We start from the raw sequence: 27007 nt of genomic DNA, 5'->3' as shown, positions 1-27007 counted from the left end.
TTCCACTGGGGATATATCTTCCTCCTCAATCACTGGAGTCAGGTCCAGCACATTTCCTCTGCCGGAGAATTCTGCTCGCATTCTTCTGAAGTCATAGTCTCTGTAATTGTGGGCTCTCCATCTGCTTCTATGCCTTCAATGCCATGCAGAGCCTCTGATTTTTCTCCTCCTATTATATCAAGGACCATATCAGTGGATTCCCCCCTCTTATATGGCTTGTTACCCATTTGGGTTTTTTTGGCTTCAGCAAGGTCTTTTGTGGCCTTGGCCCTAAGGTTATTCCATCGCAACATTGGCCCTCCCAAGTGTTCTCTTTTCCTTTCTTGGTTACTTTTCTACCCTTTGCAGAGCTGAAACCTCCTACTATCGATGCAAAATTGCCCGAACACCCTCCAGCATTGCGCAAGTTTCTGCCACAGTGAAATTAGGCCCTTTCTAGTCCATGGTTCCAACTCTTTGGTGTAGCCAACACTGACCTTATAAGCCTTGAGCATGATTGCTTTTAGGCTTACACCACTCAGCTTGTTGCCGGTTAATAGGTGAGACCATTTAAACACATCATGTCTTTGCACCCATTTCTCCTAGCATACAGAGGCATCCACATGGCGGGTATTGTTCATCGTTACCGTAGGAGAAGGTACCGTGACAGGATGTATGCTGAGCGCGCCAAACCATACACATCAGAAGAACTGTATGCACGTTTTCGCTTTGGGAGAGATGACATTAAGTACATTGCAGATCTTGTCAGGCCAACACTCCAACACCAAATGCAAAGGAGACATGCTTTATCCGTGGAGGAACAGTGCTTACTCGCTCTGCACTTTTACGCATGTGGGACTTTCCACCAAGTAATTGGTGACAATATGGGAGTGAGAAAATTGACTGAGGAATGTGGTGAAGGCTGTGTCAGTAGCACTGGGCCGTCTGATCAATGAATTTGTTTCCTTTCCCAAGGATGACCAGACAGCTCAGACTAAGCACAAGTTTTGATGAAATGGGGAACATGCCTAGCACTATTGGTGGTATTGATTACACTCATGTCCATATCCAAGCACCTTGTGAAAGGGAGTGGAAGTATGTCAATCGAAAGGGGAGGCACAGCATCAACATCCAACTTGTGGGCAACGCTGACCTCATAATCACGAACTGTGTTGTGAAATGGCCAGGTTCTGTTCATGATGCACGCATTCTAAGAGAGAGTGCACTATACAGAGAGTTTCAATCCCACGGACCAAATGGCATACTATTGGGAGACAGCGCATATCTGCTCCTACCATGGCTAATGACCCCTTTTTCAGTTGCAAACACACCTGAGCAGGCACACATCAACTCCTCACAACAAGATGTGCCATTGAACGCCTAAATGGAGTCCTGAAGAGACTGTTTGTGTGTCTAAACTACTTGCGAGTACAACCCAAGGTGGCATGCAACATAATCCTTGCCTGCAATGTTTTACATAACATTGCCACCAGGCGTGATGTCCCTCTTTATGACAATTTTGATGGACCTGAGCCTGATGTAGAACCAGAACAGCTGCCAAGGTTCATACCAAATGAAGGACACACTGGACATGCTATTAGAGATGCAATTGTGAGAAATTACTTTTAATTAGTCTACTGAATGACTGCGTATATTTTTTTGTTGTCATTGCCATTACTATACTGTAGAATCATAGACCTTTGAGCAACAGTGACATTTATTTGACAGCTGAGAGCTTTGAGATTTGTTTTATTTGTTTTGTTTTTGTTTACCATATCTCATTAGATGTGAAATGCTTCATAGATTTTCTTTATATCCATGATCACTGTCTTGATCAAGGATTTGTATTCATACAAAATATGAAAAAATGTACATATCATCAGTAAACATTGATTTTGTGATCATTCACTTAAAGAAAAACCTCTCTGATTTTGTTTGGTTCGAAGATTCGCAACTGAATCCAGCCTTCTGATGGGATCAGGATAAGCCTTTTTTTTTTGATCAAATAGATCCCAAACAGAGTTCAAAGTTTTGAGAAACCCAAACAGCAGGTTTGATCCAGATCAAATGTAAGATCAGATTACATGATCTGATCTTATCTGGAATCCCTCTTTTGCCTTTGAAAAACCTATTTCCAAGATTTGATCCAATCCGTGATCCAAAATCCCACTGGATTACTTTTGAAAAAGTCATATCTGGATCTGTGGACCATCAATGACAGCCTTCACCCTAAATCTCTCGTTTAAGAAGGGCCCACACGTTCTCAGTAGGATTTAGGTCAGGTGAGGAAGGGGACAATGTCCTTATTCTTTCATGCATGGTGCATGTGATGGTGCATCATCCTGCAGAAGATCCTGGTCTTCTTAAAGATGCAGACTTCTTCCTGTACCATTGAGGGAAGAGAGGGTCTTATAAAAACTGGCAGTAGGTTCAGGAGTTGATTTTGAGTCTATCTTCAACCTGAAAAGGTCCATCTCTACCTCTTTTAATAATACCAGTCAACACCAGAACCCCACCTACACCTTGCTGTGTGAGTCCTGTTACTGATCCAGCCCCGGGTCCATCCATCTGGTTCATCAAGAGCCGCTCATCTCATCAGTCCATGAGTCCTTTGAAAATCTGTCTTCAGGTATGTCTTCTTCAGTGGTGATCTGGTTTCAGCCGTCCTTACCTTGGCCCTGTCTCTGAGCTCTGAACACCTCGTCCTTCTGGGCCCTGCAGGTAGGTTGCAGTTCTGGAATATGACAGCACTGGAGGATAATGGCTTCCTGATAGCTTCACGTTTGATTCTTCCCAGATCTTTGGCACTTCATTGAGTCTTTTTTTTCTCAACATATTTCTCCCCATCCTGTGAACATGACCCAATATCTTCTCCTTTTCAAAAGTGCTGCATCTCTCTGAAATACTTTTTACAAACCCTTTTTGAGCCCATTTTACCTGAGGAAAAGAAGCTGCCTGATAATTATGCACATTATGATATAGGGTTGCACACGGACAGAAGTAGCAGAGAGGGTGCTGCTATGTGCGGGGATTAAGGATTGGCCGGAGCTGTTCACAGATGTGTATCAGGCACCAAAACATCAGATGACATTTCTGGAACAAGGAGAACATTGAATGCTCCTGGTAGCCCTTCCTCATTGTCTGCCTCCTCAGATTAGTCTCTGTTACTTTAGCAAAAACACACGTAAATATGTTTCATTTTAATAACTCAACGTATGTGCACAGGAGTTGTTCTCCATGAGGAACACATTGAGCTGCTGACCGAAGACTTCAAAGAGCTGAAGAGAGAGGTGGAGGGGAAGCTCCTGCAGGAAGGAACGCTGCATTTCACCGGTAAGAGATGACTCTGATACTTGCATACATGAGTCACACATTAAAAACAATTTAGAAATGTCAAATTAATAGTGAAATGATGTCCGGTGGGTCTGCCAGGGGACGGTGGCAGGCAGCAGGCTTACACTGAAACTGAGATTTCTGAATTACATCCTTTCTTTTACTCTCCTTTTCTCTGTAGAGGAAGTAAAGAAACCGGAACTCTGGATTTATTTGTTGTTTGAGGTGCAATATATGACTCAGCAGCTTTAAGACATGAAGACACTATTATTTTCCTCTTCGCTCTAATGCAGGAATTTCGCCAGGAAGAGCCTCATAGTTCCCTATTGATTTAAAATAAACTATAAACCGACGCTGATCATGGATCTCCAATGACATTTTTTAATAGTTATCCTCTCCGACCATCATAATTGTGCTTCTTGTAGATTAAAAACAGCACGGTTATCTAGGTTTTTTAATGTGATTGCCCAAAACTTCTGAATCTGTTTTTACCGACAATCAAATGACAGCAAATGTTTTCCCCCAAAAGTGGATGGGGTCGTATTTTTACCAGAAAGTCACATAGGTTTTAACTCTGAATGAGCTATCACAACTTTGCCTCTCAATTTTTATTGTTTTTAAATCTATTAATTCATCTTTATCTGTCACATGCAGACGTATGACACAGTGTTGAGGGGTTTTAGAAAGCTCAAAATACTAACACAAAACAAATTGAGAACATGTATAACATTTTCTATAAAAACAACATCTTCTACTGCAACCGGACTGAATGGCTGCAGCTCCTATTGTCTACAGGAGACTGAAGTTCTGATGTGTGCATTGTTTAAAGGTGGAGTTCTGAAGCCTGGATTTGGTTTCCCAGCATTCAGCGGTATTGCTCGCCTCACGTGGTTGGTGGAGTTGTTCGGGGAGCTGTCGGTAACAGCGGCATCAATGGAGGAAGACTCAGGAAACAACTACAGCAAGATGACTGCAAAGCTGCTGACGTCTGACAGCAGGTGAGGGTCTACCTGCTGCATGCTGGGGGGCCACAGAAACAACATCCAGACTCAGTGTATAAGCTACAGTGGACAAAAGAATTGAGATTTCGGAAGAATAGTAAGACTCCCTAGCGTGGTGAAAAGTCATGCCGCATGTTGTCAGATGGACAAACTCTATATAAATACATTCTGCTATAATGTTTACTGTTATTCAAATCATTTCCAGATGTGTGGCTTTAATGTTTTTAGCTAGGGCAACTGAAACAGATGTTTGGTTAAATTCATAGCAGCATGTGTATTGCTGATAGAGTGCAGACGTTAGAGGCAGCGAGTATTAGCATTTTTCTTGTACTATTTTGAAGCTACAATTTAAAAATAAAAAGAAGGGAAAAACGAATGTCCCACAGCCATGAATACCAAATCCTTGCTGAGCACAATCAAAGGATTCCCGACACAGTGTGTGACTTTGCTTTGACCACACTCATCAGGCCTCACACAGCTTCTCTGTGAGTGTGTAGGAATGAGAACAGCTCTCCATGGATAAGTAGACCAGAGTTTTGTTTAGTTTCTCTTGATCACATTGTCTTAGGTTACAGGATTGCTTGATGTGTCTCTATTGGTTGGGATGATGCCAAACATCTTTTCCATAAATGTGGTTGCGTCTAATCCAGGGGTGTCCAAAACTGACCTGAAACATGTGCTTTACTTATATTGTTATATTTTTTAAATATATGCGTAAACTTATCTTACACAGAAGTATTCATGAGTTACAAGATCACTTTTCAAAAAAAGTAAATTAAGTTGAAAACCTTTTCGAACAAATCTTAGTTGATTTATTGACGTATTAATTAACATATTTGCAAAACACACTTGAAATAGACCCTTAATATTTCCTCTCATTATAAGAAATCTGAGGCTTCTGTTTTAAGGGTTGATCTGCAACACTTTTTGTAACAACTTTAATGAAACCCTACAAAGAGCTGTGATTATCACTGTTTTTTCAAGAATAATGTACCTACATTTGATTGATTTTGCTAACTTCTAACTTAACTTATGAGGCGATGTGGCTCACCTCTAGTGAGGGGCCCAGCCCTTTGTATGTTTTTCTGTATGTGGCCCTCAGTGAAAAAAGTTGGTCGTCAATATACATTGGAGGAAATAAGTATTTGATCCCCTGCCAATTTAGTTAGTTTACCCACATGAACATGAACAGTCTGTAATTTTAATGGTAGGTTTATTTTCAAAGTGAGAGACAGAATATCAAAAAGAAATCCAGAAATGTAGATTAAAAAAAAAGATATAAATTAATATGCATTTAATTGTGGGAGATAAGTATTTGATCCCCTTGCAAAACATGCCTCAGGGGAAGGAGGTTATCAGCCAATATTCTACGGTACATGCCCCCCTCCATCCTCCCCTCGATGCGGTGAACCGCCCTGTCCCCTTAGCAGAGAAATGCCCCCAAAGCATAATGGTTCCACCTCTGTGCTTGACGGTGGGGATGGTGTTCTTGATATGTGGAGTTGATGCCAAGGATCTTGATTCTGGTCTCATCTGACCACATCACCTTCTCAGAAGCCTTCTCTGAATCCTTCAGAGGATCACTGGCAGACTTCAGACGGCCTGTACATGTGCCTTCTTGAGCAGGGGACCTTGCGGGCGCTGCAGGATTTTAATCCATTACAGCGCACTGTGTTACCAATAGTTTTCTTGCTCACTATGATGTGGTGTGTTGGTTCAAAAGACCTCATGGAAAACATACATGAAAGCGAGGATACCCGGCCCGGAGGAAGCCCAGGGTTCCCTTCTGGAGCCAGGCCCAGAAGGAGGACTCGTTGGTGAGCATCTGGTGGCTGGGCTTGCCATGGAGCCCAGCCGGGCACAGCCCAAATAAGCAACCTAGGCAACTCCTCCGCTTCCCCGTCCCGCGGGCCATCCCCACCTAAGGGAAACCGCGATGGGGTCGGGTGCGCTGCCAGAAGGGTGGCAGTGAAAGCAGAGGGTCTCGACGGACCAGACCCGAGCGGCAGAAGCTGGCTTTGGGGACGTGGAACGTCACCTCTCTGGGAGGGAAGGAGCCGGAGCTTGTGCGGCAGGTGGAGCGTTACCAGTTGGATCTGATGGGGCTCACCTCTATGCACAGCGTCCGCTCTGGAACCTTACTTCTTGATAGGGGTTGGACTCTATTCTTCTCCTGAGTTGCCCAAGGTGTGAGGCGCCGAGCGGGTGTGGGGATACTCACAAGCCCCCGGTTGAGTGCCGCTTTGTTGGAGTTTACCCCAGTGGACGAGAGGGTCGCCTACCTACACCAGCGGGTCATGGGGGGGAAAACTCTGACTGTTGTGTGTGCTTATGCACCAAACAGCAGTTCAGAGTATTCGGACTTCTTGGAGACCCTGAAAAGAGTCCTGTATGGGGCTCCCGAAGGGGACTCCTTAGTCTTCCTGGGAGACTTCAACACACAGGTTGGCAATGATGGAGACACTTGGAGGGGCGTGATTGGGAGGAGCGGCCCCCCCCCCGATCTGAACTGGAGTGGTGGTTTGTTACTGGACTTCTTTGCTAGTCATGGATTGGCCATAACAAACACCATGTTCGAACATAAGGATGATCATAAGTGTACGTGGTACCAGAGCACCCTAGGCAGAAGGTCCATGATCGACTTTGTTATCGTATCATCGGACCTGAGGCCTGCATGTTTTGGACACTCGGGTGAAGAGAGAAGCAGAGTTGTCAACTGATCACCATCTTGTGGTGAGTTGGGTCGAGTGTCAGGGGATGCCTCTGGACAGACCTGGTAAGCCCAAACGTGTAGTGCGAGGGAACTGGGAACGTGTGGAGGAATCCCAAGTCCAGAAGGCCTTCAACTCACACCTCTGGTGGAGCTTTTCAGCCATCCCTGTGGAGGCTGGGGACATTGAACCTGAGTGGGCGGTGTTCAAAGCATCTATTGCTGAAGCTGCGGTGGGGAGCTGTGGTCTCAAGGTAATCGGCGGGTGTGGGAGAAGCTCGGAGAAGCCATGGAGAAGGACTTTCGGTCGGCACCAAAGTTGTTCTGGAAAACCATCCGTCACCTCAGGAGGGGGAAGCAGGGAACCATCCAAGCTGTGTACAGTAAGGATGGGACGCTGTTGACCTCAACTGATAGGGTGATAGGGCGGTGGAAGGAACACTTTGAGGAACTCCTGAATCTGACAACTCCGCCCAATATGTTAGAGGCGGAGCTGGAGTATGAAGGGGGATCAACTCCAACCTCACGGGGGGAAGTCACTGAGGTAGTTAAACAACTCCACAGTGGCAAAGCCCCGGGGGGGATGAGATCCGCCCAGAAATGCAGAAGGCTCTGGGTGTTGAGGGACTGTCGTGGTTGACACGTCTCATCAACATTGCGTGGCATTCAGGAACAGTACCGAAGGAGTGGCAGACCGGGGTGGTGGTTCCCCTTTTTAAAAAGGGAGATCAGAGGGTGTGTGCCAATTACAGAGGCATCACATTACTCAGCGTCCCCGGGAAAGTATGGTCCAATCTCTGTACTCCCAAAGCTAGAGCTGTGTCCGGTGCCTCGATAGCACGTCTTACCGATTTCCGGTGAGGGTTGGCCTCCGCCAGGGCTGCGCTTTGTCACCAATCTTGTTTGTGATATTCAAAGACAGGATTTCGAGGCGTAATCGTGGGGGAGGGGGTCTGCAGTTTGGTGGGCTAAGGATTGCACCTCTGCTTTTTGCAGATGATGTGGTCCTAATGGCTTCATCGGTCTTTGACCTACAGCACTCTGGATCGCTTCGTGGACGAGTGTGAAGCGGCTGGGATGAGGATCAGCACCTCCAAATCTGAGGCCATGGTTCTCAACAGGAAACCGATGGACTGTCTACTCCAGGTAGGGAATGAATCCTTACCCCAAGTGAAGGAGTTCAAGTATCTCGGGGTCTTGTTCTCGAGTGAGGGAACAATGGAGCGTGAGATGGGCCGGAGAATCGGAGCAGCGGGAGCGGTACTGCAGTTGCTTTACTGCACAGTTGTGACGAAAAGAGAGCTGAGCCAGAAGGCAAAGTTCCTGTCTACCGGGCCATCTTCGTTCCTACCCTCACCTATGGTCATGAAGGATGGGTCATGACCGAAAGAACGAGATCGCGGATACAAGCGGCCGAAATGGGATTTCTCCGCAGGGTGGCTGGCATCTCCCTTAGGGATACGGTGAGAAGTTCAGTCAACCAGGAGGGACTCGTAGTAGAACCGCTGCTTCTTCGCGTTGAAAGGAGCCAGTTGAGGTGGTTCGGGCACCTAGTGAGGATGCCACCTGGGTGCCTCCCTAGGGAGGTGTTCCAGGCACGTCCAGCTGGGAAGAGACCGAGGGGTAGACCTAGGACCAGGTGGAGGGATTATATCTCTTCGCTGGCCTGGGAGCGTCTTGGAATCCCCCAGTCAGACCTTGCTGATGTGGCCAGGGAAAGAGGAGTTTGGGGCTCTCTGCTGGAGCTGTAACCTCCGCGACCCTGACCGATAAGCGGGAGAAGATGGATGGATGGATGGACTGTGGTCCCAGCTGCCTTCAGATCATTAACAACTCCCTCCTGTGTAGTTCTTGGCTGACCCCCCCACCTTTCTAATGATCATTGATGCCCCAGAGGTGAGATGTTAGATCGTTGAACCCCAGACCGAGGGCGATTGATGGTCATTTTGTGCTTCTTCAATCTTGTAATAATCAAATCAAGCTGCTTGCTGGTGGTCTTGTCTTCTATTCCAGCCTTGTGCTGGTCTAACATCTGGTCCCTGATGTCCTTAGACATTAGTTCCACCATGATCACAAGATCTGTCTTTGGCCTTGCCCTCGGTGGAGAGTTGTAATCTGATTTATTATTATTATAATAATAATAAAAATAATACCTTTGATTTGTATTGCACTTTTCATTTCAGCAATCTCAAAGTGCTACACAGCAGGGAAAAAAATGTGTTAAAAGGAGAACCTATAAAAGACGCTTAGCAAAATGCTTTTTTAAAAGATGTGTTCTTAGGTTTCGTTTAAAAAAAAATGTGTAGTCTGTGGGGCCGTCAGGGAGGGCGTTCCACAGCCTCGGGGCAGCTGAGGAAAAGGCCCTATCATCCATGGTGCGGAGCTTGGTTCTGTGGGCTTGGAGGGTGTTTGTGGTTGTAGAACTGAGGGTACGTGGGGAGGGCGGGGGTGTGAGGAGTTCCTGGAGGTAAAGGGGGGCATGTCCATGAATGCACTCATGGGTTATTGACTGTGGACAGGTGTCTTTTATCCAGGTAAAGATTGACATTAGGAGTTTATTCTCAAAGCCAGAGGACTTATTTAACCGCTCCGTGGGAGCCATAATTCTTGTTGGTTGCAAGGGGATCAAATACTTATCTCCCACAATTAAATGCCAATCAATTAATATTTTTTTAATCTACATTTCTGGATTTTCTTTTATATATTCTGTCTCTCACTGTTAAAATAAACCTACCTTAAAAATGACAGACTGTTCATTTCTTTGTAAGTGGGTAAACTAACTAAATTGGCAGGGAATCAAATACTTATTTCCTCCACTGTATTTATTGGGATGACTCCTCTTTAAAAAGAATGTGTTCCAGTCTCTGCCACTTCATGACAGTTAGTAAGAGCACAGATATGGACACAGCTGGAATGAATGTCCAAACTATTATTGAGTCTGTGTTTTTAATGTGCTTTTAGACCTCTGACGTGGATTGAAGAACGGGGGCCGGGCCTCCCGAGGGCCAAGAACATCAACTTTCAATTTGACTCGTGCACTCTGGGCAAGGTTCCCCCTGCACCCAGAGGGGCAGTGGGTCTCTTCATGCAGGACCTGATCCACTTCTCTTCCAAACTGGCAGGCCAAGTGAGTCCCAAGGAGCTCCACAGAGAGAAGATCCGGATCCTGCACTGCCTGAGACTGGCCGAGAGTATACAGCAACTTTGCACAAGATAGATGGGGACTCTCCTAGTTATGACCTTAAATCATGATATTACAATACGATTTCTTTAACTGAATCACCATACCCTTACATCTAAGCACTACTAAGTTGTGTTATTTCATCAGAACTCAAGTACAGTATTGATGTTATTTACAGTTTATTTATTTTACCAGATCTCATTGTTGACTTTTTCACATGAAGCTTGAATAAACGTGGTTATAACCCTGCTGAAGCATCGACAGAAGAATCAACAGCTGGAAATTATGTTCAATGACAAACCAATGGTTCCAAAGCAATACTTTGAGGAGCTGCTTGAATTTAAGAGACAGACAGAAAGCTGGTGGACATATCTATTGAATTGCAATGTAGTGTGGTCACTGGAGACACATTAAGATCTATTAATCAGCTTGGGGAATCAAATTGTTTTTAATTGACATTAAAAATAATAATACACATTGACATTTTTCCTGCATTACCTTGATTAAAGCCTCCACATTTACGATCGAAGTGTTGCTATGTTTCTTTCAAAGTAAATTATTTACCCTTGTATTTACATCGGTCAGCTGGCAGCACTGTGTTCTAGATGTGGAACGGGTATTGCTGGGACCCTGATCTGGTGCGTTATGAATATTCTGCTGGACTGTATCCCCAGTTTTGAGGACTGCTCCCCAGAGACTGTGCAGACTATACCAAAGCATTTCGATTTGTTCATACTTCTGTAGACAAAATATTCTTTTCTCTGGCTTTATCTGGCAATTTTTTCATTGTCATGGTTCTTTACTTAATTGTCTTAAACTGTGTAAAATCTGTGAACAAACAACACATTCGAATTACTCAAACATTTTTGGCCAGTAAATCTGATTTGATTCTGTTGTGGGAAAAATATCAGAAAGGTACTGTGGATTAGCTGCAACAGCCTGTAAATATGAGTATAAAGTAAGATGAATGTGAAAAAGTACAAAGGAAAACAATAGTAACAATGTGTCTTATTTGGGGCAATTCTTGCTTTCAATGGAATGGTCAATATTTAATTTCCATATCCCCGGGACCTCCGGTATCCATGTGCAGCGGGGAGTGGAGGTCCGTCAGCAGTCTCCCACTGAATAAATCCACCACTTAATACCATCATTATGAAATCTGATGGTATTTTCAAAAAAAGAGTGGGTATTTCCCTTTATCATGGTCAAACAGGGATTAACTAAATTCAATAAACGGGATCATTTTCTACTTCTAAAAATAAGATCACTATAAAACAGAAATGAAAAAACACAGTTTTCTCATTTCTGTACAGGAAGTTGTCGTTTACAGAATAAGAGCGCAGAGGAGGAAGGTCCTGTGTCGGCCGGGTGCAGGGTTTTCGTCAAATCAGCCCACCACAAATACATGACCTCTACATTTTATTTACTCTACATCTATATTTGGATCTACTTTTTTTCATAAACTATTTAAAAAATCAAAAAAGTTTGATCAAAACTACCAACCCTTCAAACATTTTCAGGATTTTGCACATGCTGCAGGACCTGCTGGTCTGCTGCTGGAATTGAGCTAAATTAAACACACACACACTCACACAAACCCTCAATCTTTTTATCATTTTAACATTCTCTCCAGTGCCATTTAAGAAACAGGAATAAATGCGGTCCTTTTTTGAAAATGTTAACATTAATCTCAGTATTATTTTCCCCCTTAGAGAAAAATCGTAATAGAATTAAACCACATGTGAATATACATGTTTGACCTCACATGGAAAATGAATGCAGCTTCATGGAGAACAATAGAGCTCTGAAGGCTGCTGGTTCCACTGTTTAGTGTGTTTAAGTTAAAGGACGATGTTCACAACCATAACCACATGCCAACTCTTTCCTTTGCAATGTCTCCTTAACCTGCAGGACAATCCTTGAAGTCAAATAACCAGGCGCCTTCACAGCTGCTAAAATGTATTACACTTATAAAACAGAGACTTGACTGAAGTCAGTAAAAAGCACAGGTCTAAGTGAACAGTTTGTTTTTCAGGCTGATGAACTTGGAGGTTGGTTTTGGTTGAAGCATATCAAGTCCTACAAATAGTCTCTGAAAGACTTCAAAAGTCTTGGCAAGTTTGGGAGGATAATCCAGATTTAGGGCATATGTGAGGCCGAGGAGAAGGCAGCAGGCTCGGGGAAGGTTATCCAGGTCTGTCATCACTGGAGTCCCAGCGATGATGATGCCCACTGCGTCGGGCTGCTGACAGACATAGACGCTCATACTCCGAGAGGTCATACCCTGGTGGTCCTGATGCACTTTCTCCTCCGCTGTTCTCTAGAAGACGAGGACACACACACACACGAATATAAGGAGCAGGAATTGGCTTGGTTTGGGGTCATAGGAGGTCACCAGCATGCAGTCTATCCTGAATTTTTAACTGTGTTTTGATTTGGAATTATCTAGAATCATGCCCTTTGTTAAAAGTCACTTGATGTCTGTGGGTTTTACGCGGTCAATTCCATTTCATTGTACAAGTGAGAGGATTACTGAAATACAATTATGTATTAAAATCCTTAATAAATGCATAAAATATATATAAACATATACATATATGCAAGTGTGTGTATATATACACACACACACACACATCTATACATATATACAGATGCACCTTCAAACAGAGTAACAGGACAATACTTACAAAGTAGTCAGAGATGAGATCCTGCACACTCTCCCCGAGGTACTCAATGAGGCATCTCAGAGTCACGTCCCTCCTCTTCACCACGGACACATGATGACCCTACAGGCAATCATTGGATCAGAAATAAAAAGCAGAACCTAGGATTGATGAACATGAAAACATTTTTTTAAACCAAAGATCATTTTGAGTAAACCTTAAGCTCTGGATTCATTTATAGTTTGTCTTGGTTATGGTTCCACACCCCTTCCTCACCTGACTCAGTTCAGCCATCATGCCCTTCATGCGCTGTCCCACCGCTCCTCCCTTTGAGCTGAATAACTCCAGGAACTTTGAAGTGAACCTGTCCAGCTGAGACATGAACGTGGACTCCAGAGGGATAGTGTTACACCTTCGGAACTCTTCATTTATCTGGAGGAGAGGATCTTGTTAACAACTTATACAGAAAACATTAGGGAGGCGGGGTATAAAGCAGGATACATACAGTGTGACCAGAAGCTCCAGTAAGACAAGTGTTGGAAAGCTGGTGTCACCATCTCCACCACAAAAAGTTCCAATCACGGCTGACAAAAGGAGAGCTTAATGCTAAATGCTAACCTTAAAACCAGTCAAATCCAAATAATGAAGCTCAGCACAAGTTCAACCAGGCAGACCATCTTTATATCTGTCATTCACACATTTCCATCCCACTTCGCTCACCCTCCAATCAGCGGTCAGGTGTGTTCCCTCCCCAGCTGAACCTATCACTCTGTCTCTATTCCCACAAGCCGATGAAAGTGTATCGTTAAACCTTTCAATCTGCCCAAATCTTTCTTTGAAATAGTTTGATTATTTCTGGCAGAAAGGTGCTGGGGGTATCATTCTTGCATTTCATCACTTGTGCTTCCTTAGTATGTTTTTATGACAATCATTTATCAACATATCACCAGTCTCGCCGCAGATATATGATTGGCTAGCATTGCCCCTTTGCATTTTATTATGTATCTGTAGGAATACGCTTCTACACTCCAGCTGACAGCACTAGTGCACAGCGATAAAGATACCACAGTCATCTTCAATATTCATGGCCCACCTTTCCAACCTGCTCCCCACTGACTTTACCCACGGCCACGACCGCACAAGAAAGAGCTCACCACCATCTAGTGGATTGAGAAAGCAATTTTCACTAAATACTTTCATTTGGATTTGCAATATGAATAGTTTATATAATAAAATATCGACAGTTGGCGGCCGTGTATCGATATAATATCACCATACTATGCTGTATCGATTATTTCCCCCACCCATAATAACCATACAGGAATAAATATGAAATGTACATTTTGCTATGGGAATATGTGTTGTTGTTTTTTTAAGGAAAACATAACGCAAAAGTGAGTTCTGCAAATAAAGGGCCAGGGCTGGTAAATAATATGAATAAAAGAAAAGTTTAATCCTAACACTGTTGGAAATACTTTTGACAGAGAAAATGTTTGGTAAAAAAAAGAGATTTTCCTCCCCTTTAATGAGTCCCTCACAAACCCTTGTTGAGTCCCTCCTTCAGTTTAAGAGCCACTTTGATCATTCAACCGGTTTCTTTACCTGCAGAGGACTGAAGAGGGCGGGCCATCTCTCTTTGAATCTGGCCACCTGCATGGACTCCCCCACCACCTCCCTCCTCCGGCAGCTGTACGTCCTTGACATCATGTCATTGATCATCGGGCTACTGTCCCTGGACTCGCTTGCTGAAATGAGCTCGAGTCTCATATTCTCCAGGCTGTCCTCTGTTTCACCGGCTGGGTGGGGGGGGTAGTAGTTTACCTCAGATTTCCTTGGTTTCTTGATATTCTTGGCAGGTTTCCTATCCCCCTCTTGCTTGTGCTTCAGTGTGTTTATCATCAGTTCAGGGTTCCCGTGGGCTTTCAGTTTGCTCCGGTAGTTTGCACATTTGTACTTGAGGCTCTGCTGCCACCCGTCACACCCATTATAGGAGCCCGGCTCCCTCAGGCAGGGATGCCTGTCTATAAGTGCATGTGCGACTGCGGTCCTCTGGGGATCATTGGGATAAGCGGTGTAAGAGAACATGGCCTCAGCCAGGCGCTCCAGAATGTCCGATTTAACACATTGTGACGTCAGCAGCGTTCCATCTTTCAAAAACTTCTCGTTGCCCTGCTGCAAAGCCATCTCTGTGTTGTAGGAGAAAATGGGAATTGGAAAGACGGCAGGCCACAGGTTACGCCTGTCAGATGCAGGGGGGCTGGGAATGACGGGGTCTCGTGAGTCCACAGAGGGCAGATCATACACAGGGGACATATCAGATGGTTCATGTTTGGGCCCCTGAGGGACTTTGGTCATTTTTATGCCTGGGGGAACGTGCACTACCTTGAGTGTGTCTTTATCCTTGAGGTCACTTGTAGAGGTCAGAGTGAAGAAGTCGTCAAAGTCAGTATCTTTGTATAGAAGACCTATTTCTGTGCTGATGGAAAAAGCTTGTTTAAACACTTCAATCAAATCCTCCACAGACGAGGGGACGCCATTCTGAAAAGTGATCTTCTTTATTTCGTGATGGATGAGGACTCGAAATTTAAAAGCTTGTTGCATATCTGCAAATAAAAGAAACACAAGCTGTTATACATCGATAGAGTGAAACATGTTCCTGTGGTCTTGAAACCAGGATGTACTGCTATATCTTAAGGTTCAAGATAGGGTTACTTTGTTGTTACCATGGAAGAAGATTGCCTTTGAGAAGTTGCATTTAGACCAGTTACCACTTTAAAAAAAACATTAAGTAAGAGCACATATGAACTCCTAGCCATGAGAGAAAAAAAACAACCAATCAATTTGTCATGCGCCATTAACTACCTTAAGAGCTACAGGAAAAACAAAAAGGACCAATTTACAAGCCTTCATCAAGTGTTAATAACCACTGTGCTTACACACCCTGCCCCTCCTTTCAGAATTCATATCACAAACTCCTATAACCCCATTGGCCTGCTAAATAGGGGGCCTTCATGCTGCGGTTCATATGCAATCATCCTAAATGACCCGCCCTGTTATGGTATCGAGTAATTGTACTTTACAAACGTTAATCAGGGTTTCTTGCCGAAAATAAGTTAGTTAAGGTGGCGGGCTGTCCGGGGGGAGGGGGACCGTGAATTTTTTAAGACCTTAGTTAAGGCGGCAGGCATGCGTTACTTAGGCAGCTGCCTAAGCTGTAAAGTGCTGGGGGAAACCCTGCTTAATTATAAAACAGGTAGATCTAATCGAGTAATTTACATGGTTTTTATTTCAGATGAAATTGCTATACCCTAAGCCAGGGGTGTCCAAATTACGGCCCAGGGGCCAAACGCAGCCTGCGGGCCATCTTGAATAGGCCCTTAGCAAATTCAAAAAGGTATAATGGAATATGGCCCGCAAATGAAACTTGTGCTTGTCTTATATTGTACTTTCTTAAATATATAAACATATGACACAGTAGTATTCGTGTGAATAAGCCCACTTTTCAAATAAATTCGACCATTTTTAGTTGAAAACCTTTTCCTAACAAATCTAAGTTGATAAGAAAAGAGCCCGATAACTTATTTACATAACAAACTTGAAATATACCCTTCATATTTCCCCTCATTATAATCAATCTGAGGCTTCTGATTTTAGAAATGAGCTGACAACAGAACAAAAGAAACCCTACGGAGAGCTGGGAAGAAGGCTGTTTGTTTTCTTAAAGCATATTCAAGTATCAAGCATCAATTTTCCTATATTTGATTGATTTTGTGACAACACTGCAGTTTAATGTAACTCTGTAAACAATACTGGTGTTTTTTTACAATTATTCATAGACAAAAAAAAACTTCAAAAGAGTGGGATGAATTAGGGAACGCCTCATTGGATGACGGGCAGGACTGGATTCAAACCAGACTATATACAGTCAATGATCTTAATCCACACAAAAAACATTTAAAAACACCTTGTGCAGCAGATAGACCCTGTTCAGTCCGATGGAGCTGGCTCACAGCTGACCAGCTTCTGTAGGAGGAGGACACACGTGGACCGTGGAAGCAGTTCATTCATTCGGAGAAGTGTTGAGCTGTTCATATTATTATTCTGGAGAGCCTTAAACCGACATTTTTAAATGACAGCTAAATTAGCTTTTTATTAGCGACACCATCCTTCTTAAAATTGAGTTTTTATAATCTATTATTTACTTTTATGATGTTATGCTGCATATGTCCAAAACAGGTCTTAACATCTGACCTGAGGATAATCTGTTCTTGTTGGTTTTAGTTTGTGATATGCGTCATACAGAAAGCACTTTGAGCTGCACCTGCTGTATGAAAAGTGCTGTATAAATAAAGCTGTATTATTATTATTATTATTATTATTATTATTATTATTATCATCAATGATCTATGCGCCAAGCTGTGATTGATCCACAATTGTGTGATCTCTTGAGCAACCAATGGAGGAGGCCTGCAACTCTGCAGGAAGTCCAGTTAATTGAAGTCACAGAGAAAGTGCTGTTGAACAAATATACATTTACCATGATATCAAACCAGCTTTACCATGAAACACGAATTTGGGCATTTCGCCCCCCTATGCTCGTCAAATAAATAATGCCAAATCCCTTTTTAATTGATTTAGCAGAGCCTTTGGTGAATACACCGAAGATCAAATGGACAGTAGGTTCTATTTGAAAGACCGGAAATGCTCAAACTCTTAGATTGACGCTAAACGACCTTTTAACACACCCGACAAAACAACTAGTCAGCTGCTCTACATGTAGAAGAGAAGAACACATCGATAGGATGTGGAGTTTCAGCCGGGCAGAGGATCAGATACCTGCTGTGTTGGTCTGGGACTGGGACCTCTCGTGTGTGAGCAGCCTGCGCTGGCGGGAGATCTCTTCTTCATAGTTGGAGATAGTGGTTTCCAGCAGCCCAGATATCTCCTCCACAGCGATAGCAAGCCGCTGGGCGATGAAGGTTTTTAGTGTCTGGAGTGTGGACATTTTCAGAACAAAAGTAGCGTGTGAAAAACTTCTTCTTCTTCTTTTTCTTCTTCTTCTTCTTCTTCTTCTTCTTCTTCTTCTTCTTCTTCTTCTTCTTCTTCTTCTTCTTCTTCTTCTTCTTCTTCTTCTTCTTCTTCTTCTTCTTCTTCTTCTTCTTCTTCTTCTTCTTCTTCTTCTTCTTCTTCTTCTTATATATTTGATTGGCGGTTGGCAAACAACTTTTTAGCAGCATTACCGCCATCTACCGTATTGGAGTGTGAGTCTGGGCGAAAATGCTCTAATCTAGAAAATAAATAAATGAATAAAATAAAATAAAATAAATAAATAAATAAAAGGAGGTATTATATCCTTTTAATCAGTCCTGTGGCTTCTAGATATTGGAAAAGGTACTTAAAGCACATCTGACTTGAGCTCTTCTGCAGAATTGTTTTCCTGCTTAACTGCACACTTTCAGAATCTAGTCCAAGGATGAGTTGCTGCCTCTCCTGGTCAAACCTAACACAATGCTCTAATACATGCTCCACGGTCTCTCTTCTTCTCCTCCTCTCCCTCCTGCTTCTTCTTCTCCTTCTTCTTCTGAGATTTATTAGCGGATGGCAACCAAAGAACATGTGAATTACCGCCACCTACTGGACTGGAGTGTGGATCAGTAAATCGCCAGGAAAACAAGAACTACACCAACTTTTTCTTTAATTCTAGAACATTTTGAACAGGCTGAATCAGGGGCGTAACCACCATAGACATTGAGGGGGACACGTCCCCCCCAATGTTGGGAAAGTACCAATCTGTCCCCTCCAATATTTTGTCTAGTATGTGACATAAAAGTCCTCCTTCTTTCCTAGATCAGTCCCTTGCTGTTCCAGATTTACTTTCAATGTGGGAAACACAAGAGAACGAATCAACCAAACAATCAAGGAAAAAAAAAACATTGCGACCCCCTTCCCCCGTTGTGAACTTGGCTTAGCCCAGAATGTCAAGTTGCGGTCGCGGATTCTTAGCTTCGGAGAGCTAGACTTCGGTGACATAATGGATGACGGCCCCCCCTCCCAAGAAACGAGACATTCGTTCATTCTTTACAGTCAGGAATGTAAGTGCAGGGTCCCTCTTTAAAAACTAAGCAAAATGGATGAATGAATGGAAACCCTTCATAAAAGCATTAAGGCTTATTCTGCTCTTTAGGCACTAGACAGGTTTTAGCAACGTGGCAGGGCGCATCGTTAGAGCTAGGCTACTGCACAGTTGCAGAGAACTTATAAGAAAACACTGGTTGATTAGCCTACCTTCCAGGATCTTGCCATGGTTCACATTAATACAGCTAGCTAGTAATCCACAACACGATAGCAACCCGAAAACATCAAGTAGCCCAGGACGTTAGTGATTGATTTGATTTGATTTGATTTGATACATCTACACCACCAAACTAAATGCAAATTAGAAATATAGCTGTTGCATCTTCATCCAATAAAACATCTTCACTCCATAAGTATCCGTTTGATAACTTATTTACTTGTCAGAATTATCAGCACACACTTTACATTACAACACCGACTGGAACAGTTCCCTATCTCCTGCTACCTAGCTCGGTCTACCTCAATTGTAGCTTAACCTCGACATGCCCACTATGCAGGTCTCAGAGCGCCCTCTAGTGGACAAACAACATAACTAAGTACTGCACCATTAACTTATAAGTCAGTACCATAATGCTCAATACTTAAGATATCGCAATAGCAATGTGTTGCACACTTTAATAAATACTCTCCTCAAACTTGTATGGAGTTTTATAGAGACCTCTTTCTGCTACCCGTACAACTACTAGGATATTAATTAAATACTACTGCTACTGCTGCTGCTACTACTACTACTACTAATAATAATAATAATAAGAAGAAGAAGAAGAAGACTAAGAATAAGTATATTTCTTTATTCATAAGTTTAAATTCAGTGAATTTTGAGGACCAAACAAAACAGATAATGAAATAAAATACTACTACTACTACTACTAGTAGTAGTACTACTACAAATAACAACAACAATAACAAGTTTTTTTTCTTCTTATTTACATGTATTTCTGTGGAAGAGACAGTAGGCTACTGCTTAAAACACAAATTGGGAATTGTGTGGTGTATCGTCAGATCCTGGAAGAGCATGTGATATTGTGCAACCATGTTTTTGTGTTGAATAAATTATGTCGATGTAATAATTTTGTCCTTTTTGGCAAGCCCTTTTTGCTACAACTTAACTTACCATGCAATTCTACAGTCATACTATCCCTAATCTGTTCGTATGCCATGCATCAACATATTTTTGTAAGGTGACAGACAGCAGAGAGGCTGGAGGAGATGGAGGCGAGGACAGAGGAGGTAGAGGAAAAGAGGCAGGAAGAGATAGAGGAGCAGAGGCTGAGGGAGAGGATGGAGGTGGTAGTGGAGGAGAACCCACAGTTAGAGATAGAGGAGGAGGTGGAGGAAGACAAGCAGAGACAGAGGCTGGAAATTCACAGGCACCTGCAGGGAGAGGACAGACAGGCACCTGCTCAGAAGATACACGTAAGATATTGGAATAAGAACAACAATTTTGTAGAACACATAAATAAATACTAAGGGTAAGCACCCAATAAGCTTAGTTTAGCAGTATAAGTCAACATTTCATATTATATATTTTTCAGGAGAGACAGACCCAGGCAGGGAGAGAAGTGATCAGCATGCAGAGGAGCTTGGTAGCTGACCACATCAGCCAAACTCTTGTTTTATTCAAACTCAGTCCTTGACCAAAAATACACTAAAATTTCAGGACAGCTGGTTTAGGAAGCACACGTGGCTTCATTACAGCAAGGCATTGAAGGGGGTGTTGTGTTTTTATTGTGCCAAATATTTTGCAATTCAGAAATCGTCTTTAGCCAGTAAGGCTGATGGGGCATTCATAACAACAGGTTTCAGTAACTGGAAAAAAGCACTTGAGAAGTTCCATCAGCATGAAAACAGCGACTGTCATGCAGCAGCGATGACCACATATCTGCACAGCAAACAGCCAATCACTACACAACTCTCAACGCAATTACAGAAACAGCAGCATGAGGCTAGGAACAGCCTCTTGAAGATTGTGGGTGGGATTATGTATCTGGCAAGGCAAGGCAATGCTTTCAGGGGGCATGACAGCAAAGAGGGAAACTTGCACCAACTGATGATTTATAAAGCAGAGGATGACGCCGAATTCAACAGCTGGCTCCAGAGAGGCAATAACTTCACCAGCCCAAAAATTCTAAATGAAATCATAAACATAATCGGCAACAAAATAGTATATGACATCGTTAAGGAGATCCTGTCATTGCCCCTAATCCAGTACTCTCTCATCATTGATGGGACACAGGATGCAGCTGGAGTCGAGCAAGAGTCGTTCTGTCTGCGCTTCATTGACAAAAACTTGCAACCCAGAGAGGAATTTATCGGTCTCTACCAGGTTACATCCACTACTGGAGAGAACATCGCAAGTGCAGCCAAAGATGTCCTGCTTCGCCTGAATCTACCTCTTTCCCAGCTACGAGGTCAAGCATACGATGGGGCGGCCAATATGTCGGGACGAATGCAGGGTGTGCAAGCACATCTGAAGAAGGAGCAACCTCTGGCTGTTTATGTTCACTGTGGGCCACATTGTATCAATCTTATTACCCAAGCTGCCTGTGCATCCTCCACTATCATAAGAGATGCTATTCATTTGGTGCATGAATTGGGCGTGTTGTTCCACCAGTCTATGAAGTTCAGGGCCATCTTTGCAACTATAGCGAAGTCGGATCATACAGCTCCTTACACATCGCTGAAGCCTCTTTGCCCCACCAGGTGGACGGTGCGAACGCCAGCCATTCGCTCTGTTCTCAATCAGTACCACTCCGTGCTTGCTGCAACAGAGGAAATGGCTCAGTCTTCCATGATGGATGTGGCTGCAAAAGCAAGTGGCCTTCATGAGAAGTTTTTGAGGGGCAATACACTTCTTGGCCTTCTTCTTGCAGAAGATGTGATGTCGATGTTGGAGGAGCTGAACATTTCTCTGCAGCAGAGAAGACAGACGACATCAGGGATGCTGGCTGCCGTGGAGCATGTGAAGAGAGGGATCCAGGAGAAAAGATCAGAAGGGCATTTTGGCCAGCTGTACATGAGAGCATCTCAGGTTGTAACATCTGTAAGCCTGCAGCCCATCAAAATGCCTCACGTGAGAATGCCCCCAAAACGCTTCACTGGTCCAGCCATGCAGCATCAGCATCATACGGCTCAAGACTACTACAGAGTGCAGTACTTTGGCACTTTAGACACTGTCGTTACACAGTGCTCAGAGCGTTTTAGCCAAGAGGGGCTTCAGAGGCTACAAAAGTTAGAAAACATTGTCATCACTGGGAAGATGGATACACTCATCAATGAATACCCAGAGTTGGATGCCATGTCTTTGGACATACAGTTGAAAATGTTCAAGGCCAACTACCCCAGTACAAGTCTCTCAGAGGTAGCAGAGATTTTGAAGGGTATGACGCCAGAGGTACGACATCTTTTTAGGGAAGTGGAGGCCCTCTTGCGACTTGTCATGGTTGTTCCTGCCTCCTCAGCAGAGGCTGAGCGAAGTTTTAGTGCCCTTAGACGCCTGAAGACATGGCTGAGAACATCAATGACGCAAACCCGGCTAAACAATCTTGCCGTTTGCCATGTCCATCAAGACAAATTGGATGCATTGGACAGGAGACAGATCTGTCAAAGATTTGTGGAAATGAATGGGGAACGCCTCCGTACTTTTGGGGCATTTATTTAAGTCTTATTTAGATATATTTCTATGCTCTTTTTGACCTAATTATCAGAATATCACTTATCTTTGTTTAAGAAGCCAATAAGTTAACAATTGCACATTTTGTATTTGTGTTTTGCTACTTGACAGCCTACAATAAAAAACAAGCTTTGAATTGTAACTTGTTAATTGGTCATTGTACTGCATTTCTTAAATCTATGTTCTATACAAGCACATCTTTATCAATAGACCTATATGAAAATTGTACAAAATTCACTTTAAATATTTTGGGAAGGGCTCACATTTGGACCAAGGGCTGAAATCTACTGTTCTATATCTATTTCATGGGGTTAGGATTTGTCTTACAGGTCACCCTAAAATGCACTATAATGCAGGAAATGGCATCTAAGAAATCAAAAATCTTCTGGGGGAGGACCCACAGACCCCCCGCAGGAAGGCTTTTCCCAATGCTCATTTGGACCCCCCCAATATCACCTACATGGTTTCGCCCTTGCTGCTAGCCGTGCAGGTTACTTTTTTACTGTTCTGTCCTAGCTGCGCGCTCCTTTGCCCAACTTGACAGACAGCTAACACTCTGAGGGCTAAACTAGCAAATAAAAGACTTGGAAGCAGAAGTGTATTTCCTTTGTTGTTTACTTCTTTATTTTCTTCTATTAAAGTGTTTTTCCCTCTAGATATTTGTAAAACTGCAAGTAAACAAATAGTACAAATTAAAGAATATATTGGTTCACGTTGCACAAAGGTACATATAGCCTAACAGGCAAATGTTAGCTATAATGCTAAACACGCTACATTAAGGCAGGGTTTCATATCTAATCTAATGATGCAAGTTTCCCAAAACGTTTTCCATCACATTAAACAGACTACAAAACAAACAGTGGCTCATACAGTATTTTGTGTACTTACAAGTAAAGCCTTCTCAAGCATGAACGTGTTAAGTAAGTGACCATCAACTTCTCGGTAAGACAGTACGAGTACAACTATTGCGAATGCACGTTAACTTCCTGTTAGTGCTTGCCTATCTCAAAATTAACCACAAGGTGGCAGTAAAACACCATATTTAAACGTGTGCCATGACAGTCGTTATCACGACATAACAGTGCATTAAAAAATTGTACGAGTTAAGAGAAGAACTCAAGAGTTTTCTTGACAGAAGAGAAAAATGCATATGCAGAGCTGCTCGCAGATGAACAATGGTGCGTAAAACTCGCGTATTTGGCTGACATCTTTAAGCACCTCAATGAGCTGAACATTAAAATGCAAGGCAAAGAAGAAAACCTCCTCTCCTCATCTGACAAACTGCGTGGCTTCAGATCTAAGCTCACGCTCTGGCGTTCCTTTGTGGGACAGGGCAGGCTGGATATGTTTCCCCTGTGCAACGTGTAAACATGTAAACAGCAGCACACTTTCTGCCCTCATAGCCCAGCATCTGAAATCTCTCGAGGAGCGTTTTAGTCATTATTTTCCATCGGAATCTTACGCTCAGTTTGACTGGGTCCGTGATCCTTGGAGTTCAAGCGCACTGGAGAGCGCAAAGGACCTGTCACTGCCAACGCAGGAGCAACTGATGGAGATCAGGGAAGACCGCACATTGAAAATGAGATTTGGTGACATGGAATTGGACAGGTTTTGGATATCAGTGGAAAAAGAGTACCCAGTGGCCTCAAGTAGCGCTGTTGCTATTTTGCTACCCTTCTCCACAACTTATCTGTGCGAACTGAGCTTTTCAAGCCTGACATACATCAAGAACAAGTACAGGGAGCGCCTGAGGACTGTGGACCAGGAGCTCCGTGTCTGCCTCTCATCCATCCCTGCTAGGAAAGGGCGGTTGTGTGCGTCGCACCAGGCTCACGTCTCCCACTGATGGTGAGTCAAAACCCCTCCTCTCTCTCAATTGCGGCTTGTTTGTGTAAGTGTGAGAGCGTGCCTGCGCTCTGCGCGCACGTCGACCTCTCTCTCTCTTGCTCTCTCATTGTGTGTGTGTGTGTGTGTGTGTGTGTGTGTGTGTGTGTGTGTGTGTGTGTGTGTGTGTGTGTGTGTGTGTGTGTGTGTGTGTGTGTGTGTGTGTGTGCGGATGGCACGGATGGAAACACGGATGGAAACAAGGACTATGATGACATTTTAACCTGCATCTTTTTCTTATCTTATTCATTGTATCTCATTTTATTTATCTGTTGTCATGTCTACCCCCTTTATTTTATTTTAACTGCATCCTGCACTTCATTTGAGTTCTCTTGGTCTCAATTTCTTGTTGAGTTCTTGCTTACTTGTGGTTTTATGACATTTGTGACTGGTTTATTGTTTTGTGAAGCACTTCTGTGTTTTTAAAGGTGCTGCTAGATAAAGTTCCTATAAAGTTGTTATTATCATTATTACTATTCACAGTTCGTGTTGCACTTTACTGTCCCGTCTAAATAAACAGGACATTTGCATTTATGTTTAGGCTATGCAGTTATGTAGTGTCGTTTTTAATCATATTTTATATTGGGGTGCCTTGATATTTTATGCACTTTTGAAAGGTGCCCTGACTGAAAAAAGTTTGAGAAAGGCTGTATTAGACTACCGGCAACTTAATAATCATTACTAAGTAAATGAGCATTTAACGACAACCTAATGCTATATAAACACAGGAACAAAAACCAAGTTAGCTAGCTAACATACCTCTGACGAAGTGGTCGCTGCAGACACGCGGGCATGAGCAGACTCTGCTCCTCCCGAGCGCAGACGTAGGTTTAAAATCCACTTTTTACTGAGAGCTTTTTACATTTCTTACCTTTGTGAATGACAATCTTTGGTACTCTATAAAACCCTGTGGCAGCGGGGTGTGGTTAGGGCGCCGGCTGCTGGAGTGGTAGGAGTGGCTCAGCCGGAGGCCAGACAGCTGATCGGGATCAGGTAATCAGTACCTGATTAAAGTCATGGTCGTAACCTGGTTCTGGGCTGTTGCAGTAGACGGGGGCCAGAGTGAGGACTGTTTCCCCTCGCCCGCAGGACGAGAGCCACTAACCGCCAGTACCATTGTGAAAGTACTGTTCTGTAAATAAAGATTTCATTGTGTTTCGAAGTACCGAGTGGTCCTTCCATCATTGGGAACGTAGGTGTGAGCCCGAACGCTCACAAAACCCCTTTTCCTTTTGTCGGTTAGAACGATTGGAGCAGCCGTAAACTACACAAAACATGGGCATTTTTTCGGACGGCAGATCCTCAGAAGCTACTTCACTTTCGTTCCTCCATCTGAATTTCGCGCTCTCGCGATGCAGCAATGTGACGTCACGTGAAACCAACCCATTTATAGAAGCTGCTATTTCCAAAGTAAAGAAAGCCTAGCATACAAATGACATATGCTAGTCCGTTAACTTTGGTTGGGAAAACCATTACCCTTGACGATGGGAATCATGAATTTTCAAATTGCACAATGAAGAAATATATTATATGCTGCAAACAAATAAACGCAGCTTCGAAGTCATCACTGCCAAAATGGCTCATCACATGGTCATAATGCGTGGCTGTGAGGTGAATAGGCAGGTTCTGTGACAATGCACTTGCTGATTGCTGGGAAAGATAGGTGTCTATCACAATAAAAAAAACTACTACATATTATTAGTTTATTTTTATTTTATATGAATAATATTAATCGGCTAACTACATAAAAGCTAAAGTTAACAAATACATTTAGTGGAGTAAAAAGTACCATATTTGCCTGGAAATTATAGTGGAGTAGAATTTATTTATTAATAAAGTAGGATAAAATGGAAATTACAGTGAAGTACAAGTACCTCAAAACTGTATTTAATTACAGAACTTCAGTTAACTTTCTTAGTTGCATTCCACCACTTAATTTGAGGTAGTAACAGATTGGTATGTGTAAGGAAATGAAAAGGAAATATTACATTCTCTAGGAGTGACTTTGCTATTGGATTACTCAAAAAGTACACAGTAAAAGTAATTCATATTATTTGTGCAAGTAGTCCTAGAAGTACTAAGTACAAACATGGCAGAATCATAAACTACTTATGGAAGAAATGTTTTTAGACCACATCAAAGTTGACGAAAATGCTCATTCTTGTTCTCTGGAGGGGACTGCTTTGAAACTCAAATTACTCAAAAAGTACACAGTAAAAGTACTTCCTATTATTTGTGCAAGTAGCCCTAGAAGTACGTACTACAAACATGGCAGAATCCTAAACTATTTATGGAAAAAAAAATGTTTGGCCACATCAAAGTTAGACGAAAATGCTCATTGTTATTCTCTGGAGGGAATTTTGCCTTTCTCAAAAAGTACACAGTAAAAGTAGTTCATAGTATTTGTATTCCTCGGTGCGATTTTCTGTAGCTTTAAAGAGGTCGAAT

General features: G+C 43.0%; 2 protein-coding genes across 5 annotated transcripts in view; one reads left to right on the top strand and one right to left on the bottom strand.

Annotated features, from left to right (window-relative positions):
• Positions 1-10733, top strand: part of blvra (biliverdin reductase A) — a 48986-nt gene extending 38253 nt beyond the window's left edge. The window contains exons 5-7 of the mRNA XM_063885454.1: positions 3205-3312; positions 4142-4310; positions 9985-10733. Coding sequence (XP_063741524.1) covers positions 3205-3312; positions 4142-4310; positions 9985-10240 — 533 coding nt within the window. The 3' untranslated portion in view covers positions 10241-10733. The remainder of the gene's footprint in view (positions 1-3204; positions 3313-4141; positions 4311-9984) is intronic.
• Positions 10734-11192: 459 nt separating this feature from the next.
• On the bottom strand, positions 11193-25409 carry LOC134865754 (uncharacterized). Of its 4 annotated transcripts, none has more exons than XM_063885451.1 (6): positions 17704-18432; positions 16832-16890; positions 14470-15470; positions 13144-13299; positions 12892-12990; positions 11193-12524 (listed from the first exon to the last, which is right to left on the bottom strand). In XM_063885451.1, exons 3-6 carry the CDS (start codon positions 15466-15468, stop codon positions 12216-12218), a joined length of 1563 nt encoding a protein of 520 aa, XP_063741521.1. In that variant the 5' UTR covers positions 15469-15470; positions 16832-16890; positions 17704-18432; the 3' UTR covers positions 11193-12215. The 4 variants fall into 4 exon arrangements, with proteins under 4 accessions (XP_063741521.1, XP_063741520.1, XP_063741522.1 ...); XM_063885450.1 differs by having other exon boundaries at positions 16832-16977; positions 17704-17830; XM_063885452.1 differs by lacking the exons at positions 16832-16890; positions 17704-18432 and adding an exon at positions 25319-25409.
• Between the last annotated feature and the right edge of the window lie 1598 nt (positions 25410-27007).

The sequence above is a fragment of the Eleginops maclovinus genome, chromosome 6, assembly GCF_036324505.1.
Source record: "Eleginops maclovinus isolate JMC-PN-2008 ecotype Puerto Natales chromosome 6, JC_Emac_rtc_rv5, whole genome shotgun sequence".
NCBI classification, from domain to species: Eukaryota; Metazoa; Chordata; class Actinopteri; order Perciformes; family Eleginopidae; genus Eleginops; species Eleginops maclovinus.
The sequence above is the reverse complement of the archived record's forward strand: the minus strand, read 5'-3'. Positions and strand labels throughout refer to the sequence as shown.

Coding starts and splice junctions, on each gene's coding strand:
- LOC134865754 (XM_063885449.1), bottom strand. CDS start 17,872: ATGTCCACACTCCAGACACTAAAAACCTTCATCGCCCAGCGGCTTGCT. Junction 13,300..14,469: donor CCCTCTTCAGTCCTCTGCAG/GTAAAGAAACCG, acceptor CCTCTCCTCCAG/ATAAATGAAGAGTTCCGAAG. Junction 12,991..13,143: donor TGATGGCTGAACTGAGTCAG/GTGAGGAAGGGG, acceptor GATTGCCTGTAG/GGTCATCATGTGTCCGTGGT.